This window comes from Triturus cristatus, chromosome 8 (genome assembly GCF_964204655.1).
Source record: "Triturus cristatus chromosome 8, aTriCri1.1, whole genome shotgun sequence".
NCBI classification, from domain to species: Eukaryota; Metazoa; Chordata; class Amphibia; order Caudata; family Salamandridae; genus Triturus; species Triturus cristatus.
This window is the reverse complement of record NC_140591.1, coordinates 578,387,019-578,403,235: the sequence shown is the minus strand read 5'-3', so window position 1 is coordinate 578,403,235 and position 16,217 is coordinate 578,387,019. Positions and strand designations below refer to the sequence as shown.

The following is a 16,217-nucleotide window of genomic DNA, read 5'->3' as shown; positions in this document are numbered from 1 at the left end:
TACTGAATGTCTGCGAAGAAAACAGTGCTCTAGCTCCCCCCATCGTGGCATTCAGAAGAAATACAAACCTTAGAGACAAATTGGTCCATAGTAGGCCGCGACAACGACAAGGACAGCAGATGACTATTGATGGACTCCCTCCCATCCTAGGCAACCACGGATGTGGCAACTGCCATGCTTGCCCCTTAGCGATCACCACCCAAATCTGCAACTATGGCTCCAAAACAGCTAAGTTGAAAAGCCACACTAACTGCAGAAGCAATAACCTAGTCTACATGATACTGTGCCCTTGTGGACTAGGCTATATAGGAGAAACAAGCCGTGAGTTCAGAATAAGACTGTCCGAACACAAATCTGCAATTAAAATGGGGAAAAGACAAGCTCCAATGGTTAATCACTTCCTGGACCAACATCACTCTGAGACAGACCTGCAGTGGCTAATATTGGAGAAGATTACTCCAAAACCAGGACGAGACACAGAGAAGATAAGGAAAGAACGAGAAACCTTTTGGATTTTCTACTTCGATACAGTACGACATGGGCTTAATGAGGAAATTATATGGCTAGTTACCTAACATGCCGTTTAGATATATGGCTGTGCCATTAGCTCTATCTTCACTAACACTTCTTGCAGTTATCCCACATATACGCTGACTAATCTCTTGGTCTATTACATACCAGCGTATGATGAATACATTACAGTGATCACACTTGTATGTAGTCGCCTATATATGATGCCTAAATAGTGAACAACACATCAATAGTGAGACATCTACCCTTTGCTTAATAAATATATAGTTTGTGTTGTTCTAACATTTATATTCTTACCTAGCAAATAGGAAACGTTCTACCAACCAATATCATCTGCTTGGATGGCACAAATGTGTCAACAAAAATGGGACTCTCGTTACTCGATCTTGAGAGAATTATACAATGACTATATTTGTAAATAGTAGTCTGTGATGTAGCCATCTTGTGGTTATCTACACACTACAAGATGGCGGCGTTGATAGATGGCGTTAGGTAGTAGATTATACCGTGTGACCACTCAAATTGTCGAACACTTTTTCAGTATTCTGTCTAAAACTGGTGTCAACCTCGACATTTTAATTCAGTGATTATGAAACTTCTTATGAGCTAATATCATCTGTTTGGTAGACATATATATGCTCGCGAAACAGCCAGCTCACAGCCTCTTATACAGTACAAAATGGCGGCGCCGATAGAGTATTTTGTGGATTAAATTGCCAGTATCCATGTTATGATCACGAAACATACCACGTGATCACTCATTAGACCAATTACCATTAGTTTTAATCGTAAAGTCCATGTGACTCTCGGTCCGGCCAATCATCCGCCGAGCAGTCCGTTTAAAACCGATGTCAATATCACACATGCAGATCGCCTTTCGGAAACAGACGCACCGGTTGGGTCCATACTCTGCGGAAGCTAGGTAAGTTTTAAGATACACTCTGTCAGTTAGACTGAGTAGTTTGTAGATTCACTACCAAGTTGGAAATAACTGCTATGGTTAAACGCTAGGTGTTCGTCGATATGAAATCCTATGTACCTGCTAAAACCCGGGTACCTTAGATAAGAAAGACTCGCTAGTAAAAATCTGTCCCTGTAAGTTCTGGAATGTGCGCAGTAGCTAACCGCTATGGCACAAAATCAAATATAAGACTCATTCTCCTAACAATCGGGGGAAGTGTTCTTGATATAGAATAATTTCGGTAAACAGTCAATTATAGAGTTTAAAAAGATAAAACATGTATGTCTTCATTCTAGAGAAATCGAGATTACGAGCAAACCGATCGTATATAACGAGAACACTGCAACTTACACCGTAAGGACCTATTAGAAATTTCCACTCGGGGATGCGTGAAACCCCTTTAAGGGTAAGAGATCAGATATATTTGCGCACAAGCGGTACTACGAAACTAGACCTTAGATTGACCACCTATATGATGTAACCAATTCCACCCTACTTTCTGATATCTTCCGTAGAACGCATTTAATCGTACCTACATATTGGATCCGTTTGGACTTTGCGCCAAGCGAGAGGCGATAGCAATTTATTTGAAATTCCACATGCTCTCTACAACAGTGAAACCAGGAGCACATATCTAAAAGTGAGTATTCTCTTTGCACGTAGAGGTTGTATAAGCATTCTATTACTTAGAGTAAATCAGAACACCAATTATAATCAATTCCTCAATACAGACGCAGAAGTACCGAAAAATAATAACTAAGCAAGACTGATGGTGCCAAAGAACTTTTTTTGAAATTAAAGCATTAAGGTATTCTGCTGATTGCTAATCTTTCCTTTTTTTTCCTATCACTACGGAATTTTTTAAGTCACGTTTCTGGTGGAGGGTTTGCTTTCTTACTCACTCTAAAGATGTATGCTACATATATACAGAGCCATTATTTGCTGGTGTTTGTTAGAATTGATGAGTTATTCTTGAATTTAAATCATAGTATGAAGTTCAAAGAAATACTGTTTCAAAATATATTACCTGCCTCTATTAAAACTATTATATTTACCCCCTCACAGATCCCCCTACATCATTTAGGGCTTGTTGCCCCTCCTGTTGGTGGCCCTGAGGAAGGTGTCTTGTCACCGAAACGCGCGTAGGCCCCTTTTTCACCTAGAGGAGAGGTCCCCAGAGACTCGACAACACCTGATATAACTGCTTTGCTGTTATTGTGTCCTGGAGACTATGTCAAACAACCAAATGATTAGAGTTATATTTTAATATGAGTATGGTTGATGTATGAGTGAGAGTATGACTTGTATTTTTATATGATTAGCCACGGGATCATGTGTTAGGGTGTTTTTTGGATATTGTTCAATGAAATTATATTTGTGAATAAGCAATGATAATAACAGTGAAAAGTTTTTAATGAATACACATAAAATTCAAAAAATATAAACAAAAATTGTTAATAAATATATGTTTCTTTCTGTTTAATTATATCTTTTTGACGATGGCAGGTGAGAACTATTTGTAGTCTCAAGATTAAAATTATATAGGTCCTGAAAGAGTTTTTTCTCTTACTACTACTAAATGCCTTCTGTGAATACCAAAAGTAGTAAGTTTAACCGAAAGTAGTAAGTTTAACCAAAAGTAGTAAGTAAACCAAAAGTAGTAAGTGCATTCTGTGAATACCAAAAATAGTAAGTGCCTTCTGTGAATATCAAAAGTAGTAAATTTGGGATTTTGTCTTATATTAGTAATGTGAATCAGGCCCTATATGTCACTAAATTGTTGATGATATAATTAGGAGTAAACAGGATTACCATTTAATGGGGACAGCATTTCATACTTTATAATATTCATTTATTAATCGGTTTTTAGTAAAACCTTTATGACAGAACACTGTTCAGAAATTCTTCAAAGTGTTTTATGATCATTTATTTGAGATACATGTCAAGAAATTGCCAGGTCTAGATGGAAGCTTATTTTCCACTCACTTTGATTGATTTAGTCGTAATTGAGTTCAACAAAGTGAGTGAAGCCATCCCTCTCAGTTGGAACTTTTGAAGAAGGTATTTTTTTATGTGGAGCTCTTAGAGTGTCTGTGGTTTCCGGGAGGTGTTGGAGGGTAATACATGCATTATTCTTTTGAACTGACTTCACAGGAGAGTATAGGGACACCCAGTAAAAATTTGAGGTTTTTAAAGGAAATGGTCATTTGAATCAAAACATTATGAAGATTATGTAAAAATTGTTTTTTACTCCAAATCAGTGAGAGTGCTCTTTGAGTTTTCTAGAACAGTGCTTCCAAATTACAATGAGCTCAATTGTAAGAAATTGTTCTCTACAACAATGAAACATTTCGTATTAATTTCTTGCAACCACGTTTGGTCAGTCCTGAAATCAAACTACAAATGTTCTCTCTACGTATAAGGAAGCCCAGATTACACATATATTTAAAGCAGTCTTGGAAACTTAAATATTAAAAACTAACATCCCCCGCCTTGAGGATGGAACTTAAACCACTGAAATAATCAATGGCAATCTCCTAAAACTTAGCCAGCATTTTACTTTCACAGCAGAGAGGGTGTATTGCCCACTATATTTTGAGTATTATGTTCAATCTCACTGCTAGAAACACAGGTATGTGGTTACATGATAGCATGATTGGACAATTTCACAAATGGTTGGAATGACATAGTGGGATGGGCACAAGGTGCTATGGTGTAGGCAGAAGTATTAGTACTGGGTTTTGGCTACCATACCTATTCTAGGTTGTATGTGGTGTGGAGATACCTGTGTACATGTAAGTATAATATGTTCTAGAGAATAGGTAGTGTAGAGTACAGATGAAATTTATGAAATATATTTCAAAGAGAGGAAGAGGACCCTGGTGTGGTATAGAAAGTTTGGGTTAAAGAGAAAAGATGGAAGCAGTCTGGTGTTCAGACCACAAACTAGATGAAGAGTCGCTAAACAATCCTGTAGGAAGATCAAGGAGGAAAATATGACATAGGGGTCCCACCTTAAAATGGTAACAAGGGATCTGTGTGATGCCGGGGAACAAATACTGCAAGGACATTTTTTCATGCGATAGGCATTTACCATAATGGTTTCCTTAAGAAGTTTTTTCTCTATGCTGATATTAATCAAATGAAACAGCTACATATCTGATAGATTAAGGTGACATACATCTTTAGTGAGCAAACTACCACATTTGTAACTTGGTGATTCAATCTCAGCCGTCATCTCTAGCTTTAATAGTTCTAGGTTGATTCAAATATTTATTTATATAAACTATAATTATGAGCTGCATCTCTGATAAAACATTGATAACCTTCCTTATTGAATTATGCATCTTCAGTAGAAACTCAAAGATAAAAATAATGAATGCTGAGAAAGTCAAAAGGAAGCAGAGCAATGTACATGGTGAAAGGCAAGAATTAACTCAACAAACAATAGGAAAGGGAGCTGAGTTGTGGGTGGTTAATGCTTTTCAAAGTAGTGTTCTTTAAAAAGTTGAATCTTCAACTCCTAAATTGGAGCAGTTTTGGGGCAGTCCTGATGGATACAGGGATGTTGTTCCAGATCCTGGGTGCATATGTGGAAAAGGCCTTTTCTCTTGTTTTTTCCTACAACTTTACCATGCAGGATGTTACAACAAATATGCCTTTACCATGAAGTTCATTGTAAAGACATGAATGGTGAAGGTATATGCGTGGTAGAAGATAAGTGTGGTAACAGTACCTGCGTTGTAACCACTAACACCCACCATGGCCCCTCCCATGCTCAAACTGCAAAAATGCACCAAACCCATCCCTGAACCTTAAGACCAGCACCCGCTGTCTCCCCGGTCTCCAGATCCAAAACCTCTTCTCTACCCATAAGCCATATACAGCCATCCCTGAAAACTGTCCCACCCCCAGCCCTGAGACCCTATTTTGGGGCCACAGACCTGAAAACTACCCCAACCCCAGCCCTGACCCGGAAAACTCACACCTTCTGCTATCTAAACCCAATCCTACTCCAGGCCGGCCTCCATGAACTTAAAATCCTAATCCCGCCCAAGGGCCCTAAAATGCCCTTGTGTGGCACTCCACCACCATCACCTCATTCAGCCCCATGTTAGCCTAAGGTGGGAAAAGGACATTTTTAAAAAACAACCAAATTCCACTATTTCTTCCACCCAGACCAAAACAGGAACAACCCCAAATCCTTCTTACCATAACATCCAAAATGGGCTCATTGAATAACATTGAAAACTGGCACTACCTACCAAGCCGCGTCCCGGTCCCATCACTGGAACAACATTTACCTTAAACACCTCCCACCCCTGCCCATTTGCTCTAAAGGTGGTTCTGAAGCACTGGTCTATTTTTTTTATATCCCAATGGCCGAATCTGGAGCGCTGACTTCCAGACACTGCATGGCAGCTCTGATTACCTTTACCACACATATGCCTTTACAGTTCAAACCTTTACAAAGAAATGAAATTTGTTGTAAAGGCACGCGTGGTAAGTCATTTTTATTGTAAAATCATACGTGGTAAAGACTATGCATGATAACGGTATGTGCCACATTGTAAATGTATTGCGTAGAAACGGCCATGTTGTAATTGCTGTTTCCCACACCAAATACATATCATGCCCTTTTTTGAGTCTTACCACTTTTGAAACATCATGCACATAAAATTTCAAAATAAGCATGCTCATTCTTCGTATAGCCTTAACCTATTATATTCCCCAACACAGTCATGGGAAGAGAGACTCTAGTAAATAGAAGCAACACCCATGTCATCATCACACAACCTCTTATAATGTAAACATAATTCATTTAGACAATCGTGTTCCTGCAGCATCATATGCCTCATTAATTTATTTGCAAGTTACCAAATCCTGCTATGATGCTCTTGATCATAGTTGATGTTACTTAAGTGACTGCTGCATGGTTTTCAGGGTGCATATATATACACCTTCAGTGCAGGTACCTGCCTTCCACTGCTGGCGGATATTTTCTCCATCCTGCCTATTTTAAAGAAAAGAAAGTGCTGTCCAATGTATATTTGTCACTTTGGGGTTTAAAACTGTTTATTTGTATTTTCTTTGCAAATTATGTTACTTCTTTCCGGACATAAAGCAAGCCCTAATGTTGCTACTTCCATGATAGCGACGGATGAAGCTGTGGCACCACAAGCACCTTCCATAGGATTTTAAACACAACCCTCCTCCATATGCCAGCCCAATTATTATTTAGATATTACATTCCTAATGTACTGCTAAGGTTGATTAGAATGCAAGCCTCTCAAAAGCATGCACCAAAGGTCTTGGGCTGTGAAAAACATTTTTGTAAAATAATCCATTAATGCAGAGGAGTGCAACTAAATTAGTTAGCAATTTGCTGAGCATGAATTAATGAACAGAGCTTCTCCCAACTCCCAGAGTTGTAATTTTCATAATAACCTCAGACCTTTATTTGGCAGGTTGTTTAGTTTTTTCGTTTGAAGGTTTTCATTAGTCTAATGAGGACTGTGCAAGGGCGAGCAGTCAGCACAATTTACATGGGGAAGCTATCATAATAAATGAAGCAATTTGAATAACACGCAAGGGTTTATGCAACAAGATAAGAAGAGATTGTAGAGCAAGATTTAGAGGTAACCAGTACATTAGACCAACTAATAACTGGAGTAATCCCAATAAAAGGCTTAAATGAAAGGAATAAAATTAATGATATATACGAACTTTAATGATATTATAGATGATGCATTAGATTAATAAAAATGAAAGTCTTCAATTGTTTTTGGTTCCTTTGGTCCAAGCTTTGTTTGTGTTGGGCATTTTAATTAGCACTGCTCAGTGGTTCACTTTGTTTAGTTAAGTCTTTGAGCGTTTTCTGAGGTACTTAATGATATTTCCCTTCTCTTATTTAATCTCTCCAGCCTTCATAGTTCATAGAATTCATTATAATGCAATACAGTTCTGCACAGAGATGCTTCTTTCCTGGTAATTGCTTCCAGCTTCACCTAAGAGGTGATTAAACTTTCAAAATGAGAGGAAAATACCTGTTTGTTAACTCTTTTGGAAAATGACAGCTGTTTTATATTAACCAAAAAATGACATGGTGTCATAAATTTGACATGTCTTGATAAACACTCCATGAATGGGTATACTCATTAGTTTTTTCAGGATTAAATTTACTTAGCATTTATTTTTTTTATAGTTTCCGTTATTATAGACGAAGTTAACTAAGAGTTATTTCACTGTGAAAGAAGGCATACAAAGCAAAGACGTCATCAGACAGGATCCATATTGACAATACATGTTGAGATACAGCATGTGTTAGGTTCATTTGACACCAGTGCTTAATTTGACCCTGTGGTTTACGGTGCTCGGCACTGGCACTTAATTCTCAAAAACTGCGCTTATGACAGCTGTCACAAGGTGGCGCTGTGTGGCTAATTTGGAGATGACCACAACAACAGGAAATTATTCATTCAATAAGCATTAAAAATTACTATTACCTTCCGCCCATCCATTCTTATAGCTTTGGGGCCAGTTACTATGTTGGCAGCATGGCAGGGGCAGTGTGTGGTGCAAGCCTCAGTGGTCTCCTGAGGCCTGGAGTCTTAAGGAGCCTGGAGCCTTAAGGACCAATATGTGAGTAATATGACAGGAATTGATTAGTTAATAAAATCATAAGTTACCTTCCCTGCAGATGTTTCTGTGAGGGAACATGCATAAATGTACTTTATATAACTCTTTGGTGCATTTGAGTGGTCTTCATTTATAATAGCGACTTAGTATTATTTCCTTGATCCTATTTATTTTTAGCATTCCCTGCTCAAGCACAATGTGTCAAAGTAATGCAATACTATTTCACACATCTAGTTGTGCACTGAAGTGAATGATGTCCTTGGATGATAAGCAGGTTAAAGGCCATCAATCATTCAAAGATAAGTACTTTGTTTGTATAAATGAGTGTAGTGTAGTGTATAAATAAATTAATTTTATTTCCCTAAATAAGAGTTAACTAAGGAACAATATGGACGTTGAGAACTGTTTTGAATGCAACGAGGCATATTTTGCCTGAAATATGCTTGCTTAATCTAATGGCAGTTCTGCAGCTTCCACATTTCCCAATAGTCTATACTGTACATAGGTCAGAATTCTCCTGATACTGGATTGATTGACATTTAACCTTCACATTGCCTGCAATACTGCATACGCCTTCTTCATTTAGATGTATTTTAGGTAGAAAGATGGCCACATGTGATAAATTTACCGCAATATTAGAATTTTGAGCAATGTTTGACACAGAAATAAAAAATAATCAATGTATAAATTATTTTATGTACAATAATTTGTATTGAAAAACAAATTGTGGCAATACTGAAAGATTGCTGTGGCTCACCCACAAACTTCAGCTACCTCAATGCATCACCTGCAAAGTATTTCCTTCATTTCTACACAGACGGAAGACAGGAACAAAGAAGGGGCCAGAAGTGTACAGAGAACCAGAGGGAGATATGGCAGCTTGCAGCGGGTGGCGGGCGGCGATCAGGGAGCAACAAGCTTCTGGCAGGACAAGAGGAGGAGGCAGCAAAGGGAAAAGAAGGTAAGAAGGAGAGGGCAACATTAAGGTGTGTCCTAAAAAATAAGCAAACCCTGATGGGGCCGTAATTTAAAGAAAACTCAAAAAATAAAACAGTCGCAGGTAGCACACAGAAGCTTGTCCGCAACGGACGACTGGAAGTAAGTAAATTGAAAAAACTGCATAAGTAGGAGAAGGCGAGAGGATAAAATGAGGGCTTTGATACACTACAGAATTGTCAGTGGAGAAAAGACAGTAGGGTGGAGAAATGCTGGTGGATGGAGAGTTGTATCAGGATGTGAGGAGTGGGCAATAGAGGCGAAAAAGTAAAAACGGGGCATGTCTCTTAAATAAATTAATCATAGAGCCTCAATAGGAAAAATAATCAGCACGTGAAACAACAGTAGCAGATAAGGGATGAAATGAGGAACATACATTTGAAAGCTAGACAATCAGTGGATAAAAAAGAGAGACATAGCTTAAATGGGATGAATATAATGAGGCAAAGGGAAAATTAGAAACTAAATGACATACAAATAAGAATACATCAACAAAATGAACAAAATCAGTACAAACATCACCAAAGAAGAAATATATATATATATGTGTGTGTATATGTATATATATATATATATATGTATATATATATATATATATATATATATTTTTTTTTTTTTTTGCAGAATTTTATATAGCTCAAACTTGACCCAAATCCAATCAGGTATCAGACCGATTTACATAGCACCAGTTACGTTACATGAGGACACACATTCATTTTTTTGTTAGGCATGGGGAGATTAAGTGATTTGCCCAGAATCACTGGATGTTCATCGTCATTACCGAGACTCAAACCCAGTTCCCCAGGTCTGAGTTTAAGCGCCGTAGCCGTTAGGCCAACTTCTCTCCCATGTATATATATATATATATATATATATATATATATATATATATATACAGTGAGAGTATGTGATGAAAAGGAGAGAGAGTAAGAGAGTGATAGAAAAGCGAGAGAGAGAGAGGGAGTGATGCAACTTGAGATAAAGTGTAGGCATCTTCAATCACGCCTTACTTCGTTTTTTTGCATGCATGCTTGTCACTTTAATTGATTTGGGCATGTATGACACAGGAATTGCCCTGGAACACTGACACTGGGGGATGTTCACAGGTCTGTTGGATTTTATAATGAATTAATGGTCACAGTTTAGCAAAACTGTAGGCATCACCATGTCCTATTAACAATTAAATAGCAGTATCACTTCTTGCAATATCTAATTCTTTTTTGCTGAGATGAGAGTTCATATTTCCCACGCACAGAGCTGGTAGTAGAATACAAAATAATTAAGTGCTTTCTTTCCTTCGGGTGAATTAACATCAACATTCAATTATAATTGCAGATTTTGATTCTAAGCATGAATGCATTACAGATGATGATAGAAATGATGTGCGACTGCAGATTCAGTGCATGGGCTCTAAATAGGTTGTATGTTTTATTACTTTGTAAAGAGGGACTTCGTTTATCCAGGGACTGATTTGTTTTCACGACCATGCTATTGAATAAACAAATGTTTTCAATCCAACAAACATAGCTAATATATTGCAGAATATGTATGCATAGCAAGACATCCAGACATATATTTTGCTCTCATATTTATAGATTAATTGGGTTTTTTGTGCTTGAATATAGCTATTACGTTTATGTCAACCATGAAGGAAACTGAATCAGAAATGGGTACTTATGGAAACTTGTATGTATTTGTTATGTATAACATGGCTGAGAATTGACACATATTTCTCATTAGATACAGTCATTACACAGAAATGTGTTGCCACTGCTGTTGTTAAGCTTAAGATACCATGGAAACTAGCAATATTGAATCATTTTAAAACACCAATTAGAAGGGTATCTTTATTGCATTGGCTGAAAAGTCAATACATTGAATTTACCCAGAATGTTGGCTTGTTCTTAAAGAAAATACATATGCTGCAAGTCCTTCTGGTACCTGTATTCATACATAATTTGTAAAATGGTTGTAAGTGGTTGAAGCTCCTAAGAATCATTGAGAAGATTCCAGGCAGTTCCATAAGTGCCACTAGTCAAGCACCAACAGGGATTTATTTAGAAGTTAGTGTGTGACAAATATGGAGTGCGGATATCTCAGTAGCTAGCACTGTTATCATTATGATTGCTGAGGTACTTGCAAACAACAGATTTAAAAAAAAAAAAATCAATAGATTGTTCCGATACATTTATCTAGTTTGCCCTGCTGTCTACACACACAAATACATTTTCCCTTTGTGACATTCAGGTGTACCTGTTGTGCTAATATTTATTTCCATGGTGATGGTATAATGGAAAATGTAAAGATTAATTTTTATTTTCTAAATAATTTTAAAACTTGTTTTGCTCCTCCTAAAAACTAACAGACATGAACCACAATTTGCTTTCCAAGGAAGTTCTGACCTTAATATCGAGAGTATAGCAGTACCACATAGGTGTACATTTTTCTTAGAGATGTTGTCTACAGTCATCTATAAAAAAGATGTAGAATGGGTAGAAGTTTTATAACTAGGGCAGCCAAGGTGTGGAATGCCCTCCCCTGGAATCTGAGGAACTCCATTAACCTTCTTGTTTTTAGGAAACAACTTAAAACATGGCTCTTTAACTCATAGAGTCTCCTTCAGCCTCTCATCTCCTTGGTCTATCCATGCTCTCAAAGAATTATGCTACCAGTGCCAATACACCTCCGGGTAACCGTGCGCTTTACAAATTGGATTAACATAACATAACATGTCAATATTGGTAACTTATTGTAGAATCACTGATTATGACAGATCACTCTTTGATGAAAAAGATCAATCTTAGGACAACAGAAAAAGTTAAAAAAAGATATATTTTTGTGAAAAGATGTTCCCGAAGGAATATATTGATGAGAGATACACCTCCTTAAGCCTGATTGGCAGGCCAAAAGAGAACTTGCAGAAATGATATATTTTTCAATTGTATTGTCGAAAGTATTTAAAAAATAAGTGATTTTTTTTTTTGCTTCCTCACTCAGGAATGGGACAATTGAGATTTTATTTACAAGTGTTGAATCCCTTGGATCCTGTGCAAATGGGAATAATAGGCATAAATATATATTACATGAGTTTGGAGATTCAATAAATACTAATTTTGGCAACATGCAAAAAACCGCATTCTAAAGCAAATAAGCAGGCATGTTTGATTGGTCTCGTACTTCTGGTGGCAGATTTCTGCTTTTCATCCCTACCAGTAAGGATCTCACACTTGTTAAATATCGTTTTTTTCTGTTGGCTTGGCGTATTATTCACATTTATTATTCTTGACAAAGAACAGGATGCAAATTTTAGAATGAAGAGCAGTCGAAATGCTAATTTGGAACTCCTGTAGTTTGGTGGCAGATATCAAACGACTGAGGCTCATATACCCCCTTATTGTGCAGATAATGGCAATTTTCTGAAATTTCCAAAAATATTCTAAATATAACCTGTCTCTTTTGCATTGTTCATGCAAAAGCATGTGAAATTGACACATTTCATGTGAAAATCACTTAGAATTGTTGGTAAATCCTATTGTCATGCAGTAGCATGTATTCTAAAGACTGGAATACACTAAATATTGTATGAGTGAGTGGCAGACTTCCTTCACTCTGATTAGCTGCCTGGGAGAGTACACAGTAATTACATTTTACGAAATGTTCATGCATTTTCCCAAAATATGACATTTTCTTTCAACCGCCTGCATGCAGGCGCATATCTATGGAAGTGATCAACCAACAAATGTGTACCCATGGGACTTCTAAAATAGGGTAGTCCAAACAATGGTATGTTGGTGGTAGGGTACATAAAGACACTAAACAGCACAAAGTGCACCAGGACAATTTCAGAAGGAAAGTTCAGCTGAAATGCTGCTTTTAAGGTCATGGTGGCAGAAATGGTGACAGATATCCACCCTTTGACCATAGGAAGCATAATGAAGCTGTCTCACGTATTACCTGGGAGGCCATTAGGAATCCATTGATGAGTGACATACCTCCATCTTCATAGCGGGAGGCCAGGATATCATGAAATTAGTATAATTTTCACAATACTGCCAAGTACTAACATATGGCAGATCTCTTTAGCCTGCATCAAAAAGAAGTGTCCCTGTTGCAAAGATCAAATTGCTTTACACCAAGGTCTCACTGGAGTGTGGTGGGGGGCATTTCCAGAATTGTATAGGTGTTCTATAATTTTGGGTTAACCTCAAGTCCTAAGCTACCTACAATGCAGAGTCCTAATTTCACAAGGCAATCAAATAGAAATGCTTGTTGGGATAGTTGGCCATTTTGTGCAGATATCTATGACAGGACCTCAGGGAAACATATCAAAGATATACGATTTCAATAGCAGCACTTTAAGGATACTATCGGTGGAATGCAAACCTCGCACACTAGCTGTTTGGTTGACCAAGCAGAAAATACACTTGTCATATTTGTATATAAAACATTCTTAAATGTTACATTTTCATACTGCATCTTGCATGCAGGAGCATTCCTGTGGCAAAGATAAACATTCTTATAAATTGTATTGTATTGTTTTGCAGTATTTATATAGCTCTTACTGCCCCTATGTGGGGCACTAGGCCATTTATCTGTCAGGATAGCAAGCATGCAGAGGTTTTCCTTGAGTTTAGGATGCTCTCATATGCTAAACCAAGTCAGTGTCATTGAAAGATTTTAGAACTTCCTCAAGCTGAAATGCTTATCTTTGGTTGTTGTCATTCAGTGGGACTTATCAACACAGTGAGCCATAGAGAGCGTATCAATGGAGACAGATTACTTTCATCCTGACTGTCTGGTCAGTTGTCCATTAAGAAAGAATGAACTTGAGAATTCGTGGAAGGTTTCTCCATCTGCAGCATTACACTACAATCTCCTCCCTGCAGATGCATGTCATTAGGAAGATCGAACCTACTTATGTGTTCAGACAAGAAGTTTTTCAACGGGGTTGAGGTGCTGAGAGGAAGAATATCAGATGAGGCGTAGGCAGACAATTTCAGAAGTGAGTCAAGTCCATCTGTTGCTTTGGGCATCCTGCTGGATCAATCCCTGGGCCACAATGAACTCTAAAATGTCAACATTTGCTCATCCTAGGACAGCTAGTCATGGATAGCTATCCTCTTTCCCTTGCCTCTTGGCATCGACACTGCAGAGGATACACTAATTTAATAATTGTATTGCTGCTATTTAATAGGCAGTTGAAACTGTCCTCTTTCAGTAACTCCCTTGGCTGGGTCTGTTTTTTCACTGTCACCATTCCCCGATGTGATCAAGTTTGCTGTGTTGTACGCTAAAAGACATAAAACAAATATGTTGTATACATATCCCGGGGGATGGATCTAACAAATAGTTAATACAAAGTAGCAACAGCAAAGCAAGAAAATAGCTCTTGTTGATCTTTTCGCTGAAGAACTGGAATTAATCATTGAAATTCGAGTGACTCTCACACTTTTTAAATCATTTACTTTACAAGCAGTGGAGGTCCTTTATTTCAGAGGCTGGTTTCAATTGCCCCTACTCATAAAGCAAGTTCAAAAGAATAATTATGGACAGTATTAATTCATTCCACTGTTAAGGAAATGCCAGTAGGTCAGTAGCAATTCTTGTAAAAAAAGATGCACACCATAATATCTTCTGCAGCAAATAATATGTAAAATATGCCCAGCATCAGTGGCGTAGCAAGAAGGGGGGGGGGTTGGTCCGCCCCAGCGGTATACGTTTTGAGGGCGGTGACCTCCTCCTCACCTGCATCCATCGTGGGGTGACAAACGCAGGAATCACAACCACCCCCCCTCTTAAATGCGGCTGCTGCAGGGTGTCAAACGCAGGGACCACCACGGGCAGCCAAAGGTATAGCAACACCACTGCCCGGCATTGCAATTTTTTTATAATGTCTTGCACTACGGGCTGTGCAAAGGACATGATGCTGTTTGTATAATGTTACATGTGTAATTATTCAGTAAAAGCCATCCAGCCAATCTTATCTGACGAATGCATTATGTTAGTCTCCTTATCATCTTTAAGCCTCCGTCATTGTGATCATGTATGATGACTAAAGAATGGGGGTGCCTTGCGCACAATTATTCAGTCTATTTTACACAATGCTCCCATGTGCCTCTTGCTCTCTAATTATTAGGTCACACCTACTGAAAAGACAATTGATAAAACTTAATGAAAACAAACACATATTTGCGTTTTGATTGAGGTCATAGCACTGAAACAGCTTGCCAAGAAAGCATAATCCTTTCTCATATGATTGTTTTGAGTTCTGTAGATTGTATATTTCACTGGTGACTCATGTTTACACATATTGACTGCTCTATTTGCAAAGAATAAATATTGGGAGCATATGTTATCCTAACATTTTCAAGGCTGTATTTGAAAAACATTACCTGTGTTTCTGCTGCTAACAAGTTGTGGTTAATGTGAGCCATATAGTTAACTCTTAAGAAACTGGTCTTATGTGCAACTCTTGTTTTGGTACTATTTTTTCTCTGCTCTTAACAGAAAAAATAGTTATTAAATAACTTTATTAATATCAAGTTTCATAAAAGATTGTTTACACAAACCTGTACAATGTAGGCCCTGATTAAATTGGCGCTATTAATCCCATATTCGGTAAAAACACCCATATGTTGCCAAAACAGGATTACAAGCCAGGTAGAAATTACACTTGATATAGCAGTTTGCTCCTGGAGTTTGCAGTAGGTAAATTGTGCCACAAATCTCAGGAACGCTCTGCAATTTTCATGTAATGACCACATTTGAGGTATTAAACTCGTTCTGGAATGTCACTTACATGCTCGCTAATAAGTGCGATTTGAATAGCGAAAAAGTAGACTTACACCTAAGTGCAAAATTAGATTTACACATGAGTAATTGTGAACATGTAAATTTACCTTTGTGAATGGGGCCCTTCACATATTTGGTAATCATTTTGGTTACATTCAGAAAACAAAATAGTTTCCTCACAGCAGTGGAAGGATACAACTCAGCCAATCACAAATCAGGGGGAAGCAACATGCTCCACGGGGACAACAAATACAAGAAAAGGAGGAAAGCCATAAAATCAGGAACAGAGATTGGATAG

At 37.8% G+C, this 16,217-nt stretch overlaps 1 protein-coding gene across 6 annotated transcripts in view; it reads left to right on the top strand.

Moving 5' to 3' along the window:
- Positions 1-16,217, top strand: part of DACH1 (dachshund family transcription factor 1) — a 572,648-nt gene that overhangs the window by 405,171 nt on the left and 151,260 nt on the right. For 3 of the 6 annotated variants that reach the window (XM_085621993.1, XM_085621992.1, XM_085621995.1), the window contains one exon: positions 8,949-9,092. The exons of the other annotated variants lie outside the window; for them this stretch is intronic. In XM_085621993.1, coding sequence (XP_085478119.1) covers positions 8,949-9,092 — 144 coding nt within the window. The remainder of the gene's footprint in view (positions 1-8,948; positions 9,093-16,217) is intronic. 6 annotated transcript variants of the gene reach the window in all.